At 31.9% G+C, this 11,756-nt stretch overlaps 1 protein-coding gene across 1 annotated transcript; it reads left to right on the forward strand.

The window, feature by feature from the left end:
- Nucleotides 1-579: 579 nt before the first annotated feature.
- On the forward strand, nt 580-11,187 carry LOC141456266 (constitutive coactivator of peroxisome proliferator-activated receptor gamma-like). The gene is made up of 10 exons (XM_074132104.1): nt 580-1,108; nt 1,187-1,556; nt 2,320-2,589; nt 3,738-3,939; nt 4,067-4,245; nt 5,543-5,696; nt 5,852-6,012; nt 7,071-7,280; nt 7,353-7,448; nt 7,526-11,187. Exons 1-10 carry the CDS (start codon nt 1,017-1,019, stop codon nt 7,580-7,582), a joined length of 1,791 nt encoding a protein of 596 aa, XP_073988205.1. The 5' UTR covers nt 580-1,016; the 3' UTR covers nt 7,583-11,187.
- Nucleotides 11,188-11,756: the final 569 nt, after the last annotated feature.

Genomic DNA, 11,756 nt, shown 5'->3' on the forward strand with positions numbered 1-11,756 from the left:
TTCTTATTTCTCAAGCATGTTGTAAATATGTTTTTCGTTTAAATAAATCATTTTTATATGGGTCAAGAAATATTTTAAAAATAACTATGGCCCGCTGAATCTACAGATGTCTGGAGACTGGTCTAAAATAGTTAACTATTTGTACGCTGGTCTCCACATTACCAGAAGTAAAATGACAAAAACTACATCAGAAACTAGTTAGAGACTGATCTTACTAGAGCTGGAGGAGCTCTATAGCCCTATGTAAAACACTAACTAGAGCGAGTTCTTTATGGTACGATCATGGTGAGAGCAGACTAGCTGTAGGGCAGGCACTATTTGGAATTTTCTCTACAGTAAATTTGCAGTTTAATTGTTTTCTACTTTTCTAAAAAACATTTTTTCGTACTAGCGGTTTCATTAAAACGGATATTTTCCGTGAAATCTAGGAATCGGAAATTTTATATGCCAGCAACATTTCCTCTAACAAAGTAAGATAAAGTAAAAAAATTAAAGAGAAAATTTGCGTCATATGATTTTGGGAACTCCAGGACTTTTTATTTAAAATGAAATGTTTTTCTCCTTCAAAGTAAGGTTCCAGTTTTCAGGTTATGGTTATTGAGTAAGGTTATAGTTGCTGTATTTGTTATTGTCAACGTTTTTACCGTTGTTTGCAATGTTTATTCTTTGCAGAATTAATGGTTCATATTTTCTAAAATATTTAGTGTTAATGAATGAATATGGTATTTTTATGTTTTTCTAGTGATTAAATTTGCTTAAAATTTTGTTAAAAGTCTCAGCGGCATTTGTGAAATATATTCAAAGTCCTTTGTTATGACTTTATATGCAGCAATAATATGTTCATATAATGTACAATTATATTTTATGTTAAAATAAATACTGCTTGTATTATGATTGTTCATTTCAGTGGGGACCAGATAATATCTTCTGGTCGATTCTATCTTGAACGAAACGTAATTCATTACATTAAATAACATCTTTTAAGCTTGATGGGTAAAATTATCTAGAAATTTAGAATGGGTATTAGAGGTCTAGAAACATATTTGGAGAGAAATAGTAAAGGAGCGTGTTACAAAGTGGATATTAAGGAAATAATACTAAGTTATAGGTAGTAATGAAGTATTTTTATATCTTTTGTAATTAATTCATCGAATGTATGTTCAGTTAATATTTTTTTTGTTTGCAGGCAAAAAAATGGAAAAAATCCGAAAATTGTTATTGATGGGATGTCAGCCCTAAGTCATCTTTACAATAAAAATTTGCCTTGGATTAGTGGAGGACAGTTAAAAGAATTTTATGAAGTAATTAGAGAATTTATTACAGCTTTTATTAGCTTGGGGGCTGAACTCATTTCATTTTTTGATGGACCTCCAGTTCCTTCTAAAAGAAGTACTTGGGTGAAACGTAGATTAGATACATTGGAAGATATTTACGCCCTATTTGATGATCTTGCAGCAGGTGTAGACCCCTTACAAATTCAAAGTCACCGGAAAAACATTCTTTCTCCGAATGCTGGTTGTGTTATTATGTACGTTTTTCATATATTTGGATGTAAGGTAAGTGATTTTTTAATGAAATACATTTTTTAATTCAATAATAGGATGAAGTCATTAGGTATTGACAAAAGTTTATCTATTGACAGTCATTTTGTAAAATAATGAATTGAAATCTTAATTTATTACTACCTATCTCATTGGAGTATTTTTTTTATTATTATTTACTTTCAGGATAAAGTGTATACCTTTCCTCAAATTTCCATTATTTGCACAATTCTGTAGTTGCCATTTTATTATGCCTAAGTTTGCTAGAAGGGATAAGGAAGGGTATGAAGGCTTTTACCCCAACTACCAAATTAGTGTAGTAGACGGAGGTGACTAGTAAACATACTTTTCTATAAAATTCTTATTTTAGCCATTTTATCAAATCCAGGCATATACTGGAATCGAACCCAGTATCACAATTTGTCTACCTTTGCGGGTCTCGTCTCTAATCGCTCGGTTACCGTGGCGCCTTACAAGGGTTAATCACACGAAACCATTGTCAAGAATCCATCGAGTGGTATGAGACTGATTTTAGGAAATATTGTTATAAACTTTTTATTTACATAGTTTATTCTAGTATTTGAAATAGAAATGTTGTGTTTAAACTTCTTTTATCCAAGAATGTACTACTACAACATTTATGGCAAATGAACCAATACCATTTAAGGTGAAAAGGCCCGAACACCAATTTTGCATTTAATGCAGATCAAAATTGATGAGTATAAAACAAATGTAATAAACATTCTTTTTAATGCTTAAGTCCCTAATTTGATTCTAGGTATACAAATCTGTTTTGGAATGTGATGCAGAAATTTCCAAATTTGCACTTGAAAATGATTGCTTAGCCATATTGGCTCAAGATTCTGATTTCATTATTTATGAAGGTGCAGAATATTATTGGTCTATGAAAAATTTTGATTTAGACACAATGACCACTTTAAATTATGACAGAATCAAGTTGGCGAATAGTCTTCGAATTCCGCCACAACATCTTCCACTGGTTGCTTCGTTAATGGGAAACGATGTTGTACCGTATGACTTAGTGATGGTATGATAAGATCCTTTAGTTTGTATTATTTTTTAATTATTATTGTTTATTGAATAAAAATTATATTATTGTTTAATAATTGAAAGAAAAAATGTTATTGAAAGTTTCTTATTGAGAAGAGTTCAGTTTCAGGATGAATTTTTTAGTTAATTCACAGCAGAAGTAAGATTTGCTACTTGACGAAATTAATATTTTTTCTTCTTCCTGATTCGCTTCTATTACAATCTAAGCATCTTTTTTAGTTGCATTTGTGGTTTTTCTTCGGGAAGTTTTTTATTTTTTCTGTTACCACTTCTTTTTTGCCTATTCAAAGCAACGTATCCGTATCTTGCGATTATACTTAATCTTCTTGGTGATTTTTAGCTACATTTTATACTCGGTTCAATAGCACGATCCGATTACTACACTCCAACTCGTAGCACCCTTCACACATTACGTAATACAATCTCAAATAACTGCAACAAACTGATTTATACGGAATTCAACGATGAAGCAATTAAGGCGACCACTATAATTTCTTCTTCGTCTCCCGTACAGCTCTTGTGTAAATCATTTGATTTGGACACATAGCCCTGCCTAAACAAATAATACTTACCTAACGCAAAACAAAAAAGAGGTATCACATCTACATGTAAGTTTGAAACACGAAGAAGAAAAAGAAAAGGTTAACAATTCTTAACTTATATTTTTAAATTAAATAAAGCTAAGGTTTACAGTTTCATGCTACATTCACAATGGCGAGAATGTATTAAATATGAGATTTAGAGAAATCCTCTTAAAAAAAACAGCTTAGGTTAGAAGAACTGGCAGCAATATTGTGAGAATGGAGTTGGACACTAAGCCCAAAATTAGCCCAATTATAGGCAAGAGAACAAGTGAACTTGTGGGAATAAGAATATTGATTGGTAATGATTGTAATTAAATAATTGTTATGATAATAAAAAAATGATTCTTGAAAAGAACCGCTACAAAAATAGTGATAAATTCCTGCTAGTTAAAGTCGGTTCCGGGGCATGAGCTTGTTAATTTCATTGGGTGAACAAAAAATAGTAGTATTCGCTTAAAACAATAAGCAAATAACTCATTTTTGAACGTCATATTTCTTGGAGTAGTAGCTATTTCTTTCAAAAAATATTTTTTTTTTTCAGCCGTTTAAGAGAGTTTTACTTAGAAGAAACAATGTGGATTTCAGCGCATGCATTGAACGAATTAGTGATTATGTAAGAAGACTTCCAGTAGGTCCTGCTATTTATAATTATCTTCCACAAATTGCTAAAGAAGTGTTTTGTGATGAAAGCAAAACTGGACTTCTGTATGAAAGTTTACTCTCTTACGATCTTCACCGTGAAAGTAAGACTTTTTCTATTTTTGGAAAATGAAAGTAGTTACGAAATTGCATTAAAGAAAAAAAAAATTTTCTCCTACACTTTAAAGATAATTATGAAGAATAGAATATAACAAATTTTTTAATTGATAGATTTAGAAACTTGTAAAACGGGAAACGATCACTGGGATACTGTTTTGGAACTAGTCAAAGAACAGTATATTTACGGAAGTAGCCCCTCAAACACTTTTGGTATCGTTCACCAACAAAGATATTGGGCTTCTACTGGTCTTGAAGACTTCAGGGTGAATGATCTGCCTCCCGCACAGTTAGTAAGTTTTTTAAAAATATTTATTCAAAAAATTTGGATAGGAAAGTGATTTAATCTGAAAATGTAAATTTATTAACCTCAAGTGTTAGCAATTATGGTTTTGTGCCAATCGGTCGAAAAAAGAAAACTTCTCAACAGTTAGTTAGCTTTTGTAGTGTCATTGTATGGAGCTTTAAGAAAGACAGTTAACACTGTCAAAACTTTGGCGTAAAGCATGTTTTTTAATTTTCGACCAATTGTAACAAAGTCATTTTATTATTTTTTAAAATAATAATAATATAGTTCAAACCCAACCCAGCATTGGGAATGATTTGAGACGTATCTTATACGTGATACATATTTTGGGACCGAATTTTTTGTTACTGGTTGGATAAAGTGAGGAGGATAGTGTACATCATACACGTCACATGCCGAACATTCGGAGAGTGCTCATAATAATAACGTATCCAGTGTAGGTAGGTGACTTAGAAATTAAATGGTCATGAAAAGAGTGAAGGAGGTGAAAATCCTCTGAATATTGGTCACTGTAAACTCGTTCTAAAGTATTCATCTGATTGAGCACACATGGGACGTTGACATGGGGAAGGTAGTAAGTAAAAGTTTTAAAATTATTTATAGAAAAGGCAGTAAGAAGTCTTAGCCAGTAAATAAAAAAAATAGTAAGTTTTGGGTGATTCAGGAAGTATCTGTACAAGGTGGGGCTTAAAAACTGGAACCGTTGTGCAGATTGTGTCAGAAAAAGCAAGAACCTGCCTCTCACTTGTTGCTCGATTCCGTTGCGCTATGCGCTATGAAACCTTTGGCTCTTTGAGTCCAAAGGAGATAGTAGCGTAAAAAGAACTAGTAAGGAAAGTCCTCAACCTCCTTAGTAGGGGAGGTTTCATCTACTACTAGATCCAAAGGGGAGGGCACACTTAATTAGCCTCTTTTGGCTTCGGTGCCGTGAGGCATAGATATATATATATATATATATATATATACAATATACAATATACTATATATAGATATCCATCTCAGACCCTTCGTCTGCCTCCACACATTTATATAGAATAGCTTGTACGAATTAGAGATTTTGGCCATAATATGGCGAATTAAATTTAACGCTCAAAAGTTTTGGCATGCAACTAGTACACTTCGGTGACGCTTTTTTCAAATTGACTCAATATCATTAGTTTTTTATTTACTTACCTAATTTTCTATTTGTAAAGTGCTAAAACTTTTTTAAGTTTTAGTTTAAATTAATTTCGTATTTGTACAAATATTTTTGTAAATAAAGACTTAATCATACCCAATTTCAGATATTAAGGAAATTACGTCAACACATATATGGTATTTTATTGCATGAGAAACCATTAGCTGTCAATCAAATATTTCACGAAGTAAAAGAATTAGTAATGTCTGGTCCTACAAGCTTGGACAGTGATGTTAATGTGAATGCTATTCCCGTTCAAGGTTAATTTTTTTTTTTTTTTTTTTAAAATAAGAATATAATATATGTAGTACATATACGAGTATATATATTATGTTATATTATTATATACAAGTCAAGATCGTTGACTAAACATGCTTTACAATATTTTAGTTTTTAAGAAAATTTAATGTTTCAGTTGAACATCCAGGTTTAAAGGTTCTATGGAATGAAAAAGATAGAAGTATAGATAACATTAGATGGACCTTAGTAGGAGAAGCCGTTCAGGTCAATCCTACTTTAATATATAGACTACCTGCTCATCTGATTGTGCCTTCTATAGCACTTTCCTATCTTCTGGTAAACTTAGCATCTATTTATCTAAATTTCTATATAGTTTAAAAGTAATTTACTTTTAGAATCACTTTACAGTGTCCCGCTTGTCTACATTCTGAATACTGGTTGAGACATTCTTATGTCAGTTGTCCCTTACTCATGTACGTAATGAGAGCACTTAAACATCCTTGAGAGGGATAGAAATAACTAGAATCTAGTAATTACAGCTTAATTAATGATTTTTTTTTGCGATGAAATAAATCGACATGTTGTTGGTAAAAATGTGCTGAATGCATAACAAATTGGAATGATGCATATTTTAATTAAATGAATGAACGAGTATTCCTCTATCCTTATAACATTATAACGTCATTTCTACTATTTCAAATTTATATTGGTTACTGGTAATATCTTCAATGGGCAAATCAATTTAGAAAAACTTCTTAATTGGGATTTAAACATTTTTCTGTATTTTGCACTACTTGCTTAATATAGTTCTCGATTTATTTTTATTCAAAGTTTTATTTCTATATCAAGAATAAAATATTTTTCTTTTTTTAAAACAAGTTTCATTATTACCAGCATTATAATAATGATTTTTGTATAAAATTTTCAAAACTTGCTTTGTCTTTCATGTACTAATTTCGTTTTTATTTTATTATTACTTATGCTATCCAAATAATTTATAACAGTTTTTGAAAATTGTTTTATCCCTCTTAGAATTATGTAATAGTTGATGTTTTGGGAAGAAGGCAAAAGTCTCGAAACTACGACACAACAGAAAAATAAATAACGTTTGCTAAAGACCAAGAATTCAGAGGTTTTGAGAAAAACTGTTCTCCAGTTTATACTATTATAAAAAGTCTAGCATTTTATTGAATTTGGACAATTATTTAATCATATAAAACGGCTGTTTTATTCAATCAATGAGATAATGGGGGCCTTCTTTTTTAGGTTTTGATTGCTTAATACCTCAAGTATCTAAGGAGCGATATAGGAAAAGAAATGCTATTCATTTAGGTTCTTCTGTCCCTACATATTGTCAATTATTTCATTTTTATTAAACCATTAATTCATTTTAGAAGCAAGGATTAGTTGTCAGTAAATGGGAGATTGATGCTGTTTTATCAAGCGCCATTGTGTTACGAGAATTGTCTCCAGATAATTTGAAATCCTTACCAGTGAAGATACCAGACTCTCGATCAATACGCTTGCAAACGATTTTCACCAGAACGTATAGTGCTATAATAATGCTTTTAAGTGTGTGTGGCAATCCTCTTCCATTCGACAGTGTAAGTTAACTTATTTTTTAAAATTTGTTTTTATATTTCAGAGATACTAATGCTAAAAAATTTATCTTACAGATAGTACCAACTAATTATCAAGATGGAAAGCTCTTCCTTTCTAAATATTCTGATGCAAAGAATGGTTGTTCAATTTCAAAACTTTGTGATTATAAGGTAAATAAAATGCGATTCAGTAAAGTTATTTATTTTTCATGGATTCTTGATATATTTTTCTTCTTTTTTTTTTATAGGTGAATCATATCGAAACCTTTAATTTAATAACTGACTTTATCTCAGCAGCAAGGTGAAAAGAAAATTAATGTAAAAACATTTTCCCCGATTTCTAAATTGTCAGTATTAACTTAAAAATAGTAGAAACAATCAAATTATTTTTTAATATGATTTTGACTCTATTTTTAAGCTAAGTGAAAAGTCTTTTGATTACTTACCTTCGATGGTGGTTGATAAAGAGTGTACAGATTCTTTTTACTAACGCTATTCAACCTTGTTATTGGACATTTGAAACTTGATTTTTTGATCATATTTGACTAATTAAGATATTTTGTGATAACTCCCGTTCAATAATATTTATTATAATTACAAAAATAAAATAAAATCGGACGACTTTCTATTTCAGAAATTAAACGTAAATAAATTTCTTTGAAAATTAAGATAGCTGATTGCAATAATTTATGCACTTTACTGGAATCTTTTTTGAAAAAAAATCGCTAATAATAAAAAAGTTATTTAGTAAAGTGGCACATCTTTCATCCAATTTTCTTCATATTTGGAAATTTGGTTTCTTCTGTAATCTTTATTAATATTTAATTAAATATAAGTTCTTTCATGATAATAAAGTGCCACTTCAGTGGAATGAGCTGCTATCCCCTCTCGCCCAGAAATGTCCTTAATAGGTTCGAGGTGTAAATATATTTATAAGTTAAAATATTCGAACTTGGCGCATTTGGTATGTATCTATCAGTTTGGAAGCGTAACTATCAGGTTATATACTACTCTTAACTGGTTATATTATCCTTGAGACCAAACCGATTCTTATTTAACTCAACATGTCCTGTAAAATTCAGTATTCATAGTAAACTGCTCCACAAAAAAAGTGGCGCACTTTGAAAAAAGCGTTTATTTTTTGTTTTATCACATTTCGGGGAAAGATTATTAGTTTTAATTATTTTCATAAACTGTCTGGGAACAATTAATCGAATCAAGGCCCAAAGTTTCTTGTAAATAGAGACGCAATTCCTCGTTTAATCCCCTTCGGTCTTTTTGTGTAAACAACAACGTGAACTTCACCTCAACAGTAAATAAATTTATTGACCTCTACAGTTGCGTTTCGACTTTTTTCAAGCTGAAAGCATTGCGAACTCTCAATTACAGCAGAGCAAGTGGCCCGTATTATTGCATTAGTTGAGGATGGACGGAGTCAGCGGTACGCAGCACGAACGTTAGGGTTGCCTGAGACCACCGACCGTAGAGCCATCCATCGTTACCGGGAGACAGGCCTCTGCACTCGCAGACAAGGTTCGGGTCGACCAAGAGCCACAGAAGCACTAGATGACCGATTCATTAGAATTCCACTCTAAGAAATCGTACATCAACTGCTTCTGAAACAGCTCAAACACTGCTTACTGTTCGTGGAGTTTCAGTCAGTGCCGAAACCGTACGAAGAAGGTTCGCTGAAACGAATTTACGCTCTAGGAAGCAAGCCACAGGACCATTGCTCACCATAGATCATCGGAGAGCCGGTCTAGAGTTCGCTAGGGAACACCGCAACTGGTCTGAGAACGATTGGAGAAACGTTCTCTCTTCAGACGAGTCCCGTTTTGCTCTCTATGCACCTGATGGGAGGCAACGAGTTTATCGAAGGCCTGGGAGCGCTACGCTCCGTGCAATATTTCTGGTAGACTACCATTCTGAGGTGGTTCAGTGCTGGTGTGGGCTGAGATTTCTATGGAGGCTAAGACTGAGCTCCACGTGTTCAACAGGGCAATCTTGAATGCAGATTTGTTTGTGAGGGAAATTTTGCAGCAATATGTGATACCCTATGCACCATTTATTGGGGAGAATTTTATTTTTATGCAAGATAATGCACGACCACACACTGCCGCCTGTGTTGTTCAATATCTATAGGATACTAGCATTCCTGTTTTGAGGTGGCCAGCACGCAGCCCGGATTTAAATCCTATTGAACATCTTTGGGATGAGCTGGGTAGGCGATTAAGATGGAGAAATAATCCTCCCAGAAGCTTAGAAGAGTTGCGAGGTGCTCTGGTGGAGATACGGAAGGAATTAACACAAGATTTCGTGAGAAATTTAATAAGGAGTATGCCGAGGAGATTGGATGCAATAATGCGAGCAATACAAGTTACTAAAATTCTTTTTCTCTTTTTTGAATCGGAAGAAATACATTTTTTTTCCAAACTCATATTTTGCCGAGAAGTACTTTTTTGTTAAATTAAAGGTTTTCATTTCTTTTAGATCATTTTTTATTTTATTTTAGCCTTCCTGTAACTTTATACTTCTTATATTTGCTAACTAAAATAAAATGTAGAATAAAAAAGTTACAGAGAAAAAAAAATAACGCATTTTTAAAGTGCGCCACTTTTTTTGTGGAGCAGTGTATTTGTTATAGTTAGGAATGTAAATGAGCAAGTTAAATTAGATAGGAAGTATTTATGTAGTCAGATTGGACAAAACCGAGTGAGTGCTTACAATAGATTTTTTATTTAGTGGTAAGAATTTTTAATGCCTAAAATCTATTTTCTATTTTGTTTAATGAAAGTTTTGCCCTTGAGAGGTTCCTTGAAATAGTGTAACTTACCTAAGCTTGTTCAGTTTGAGAAATTAGCACATCTTTGCCAACTAGTTGACATATCCCATCACTAGGGACACAATAATGGAGGTTTCAGATTTCAACTTACTATTAATTATGCATTTTACAGGACATTTTCCAGTACGAAAGAAATCGTAACTGCTTGTAAAAGTTATTAATCAGTTAACGAGAGGTGGGTAATTAATGTTTGGACGGTATTTTGTGAAACGTAGAGCATTTTCATGCATTAGTACACCTTCTGCACACCGGTGACTGACTGTTAATGTAATTTTCTGAACGTTTCGTCAATTTCTTTACAATATCTCTCCAAAATGATGGTTTTGCCGGTTTTCATTGAGTTTTGTTCCATAGAAAGTGTTAAGTGGACTCAACCACTGTCCATAACGTATTTTTTTGTCCTACACGATCCACTTTGCAACACATGTTTGTGCCTAAAACGATCGTCTTTATTGCGCAATTCTGTTAAAAACAAATCTTCAAACATGGCAATTTCTTCCGCTTGTTCAAATCATGACATGAAACATCCATTTTTCGAGTTTCTTCATCTAAAATTTCATTTTCATTCTAATTCTAAACTGTACTTTTTAATTTAACAAAACAGACTTATGGCAAAAGTTGTATCTGAAGCTGGCAATAGTGATTAAATTTAATTTTGTTTATTGTTTTTAATTTTTCAAGTTAAATTATTTATAAAAATTCTGTTGTAAAAAATTTGTACAGATTTATGGCTAGACAAAGTTACATTTAAAGTAGATGAATAAACGACTTACAAATGTTTCCTATCGTTTGTGTCAGTTATTTTTGTAATCATAAGTTAAATTGATTTTACAAGAACTTCATCATTGCTTAGCAAAACGTTATAGTTTACAAAAATTAAAAATGTATATTTTGTCAGAAATTCTATCAATTTGAAGATTACTATTGTACAGTTAATTGTGGATTCTATTCTAAAACATTAACGTAGGTTACTTTTGTTTTTGACAAAAAAAATTAAATTAAATTCTAGTCTTACAAAAATTCAAAATGTGGAATAAAACAAAACTTCTAATAAAATTTAATTATTAAGTTACTTTTTTATTTATTAACCTTTTATAATATCTTTGACTTTTAATGAACCACTGACCAGCCCAAACGTTATCACTTAAATAGTTTGAGTAAGGTTGAGAATGAGGTAATAACGTTGATAGAAATGAACGAAATTATTTAAGTGAACAAATTGAAAAGAAATCGGACTAAAGAATCAAATGTTTCTTATTGTTAATGGGTGACATATTCCGTTATGGGAGGTTCCTTCAGGGAACATCATCCAACAGCCTAGATGAAGTGAAGGCCTGTTTTAGCATTGAGGTCTGATACTCAGTGAAGGCTATATATAATCTCTAATATAAAGACCGACGTTGTCGGGACATTATCTATGTAAATAGAAGCAAAATTCTGTTTGCAAAACTAATAAACCAATATCTGAAATCTGAAACGGTCAGAATCAAGGAAAGCAAGGGCGCTAACACTAAGATAAAATTCTCGGCTTGTTTATCCAAGGGGAAGACGAACTTATAGAACGATTAAATTATTGTTTCTTATGTGCATCATTTCAGCTACAAGCGTCTCTTAAACATTTGGCTGTTTTAAAGTAC

This window comes from Rhodnius prolixus, unplaced genomic scaffold, assembly GCF_049639745.1.
Source record: "Rhodnius prolixus isolate KJV_2025 unplaced genomic scaffold, Rpr scaffold_1, whole genome shotgun sequence".
Lineage (NCBI taxonomy): Eukaryota > Metazoa > Arthropoda > Insecta > Hemiptera > Reduviidae > Rhodnius > Rhodnius prolixus.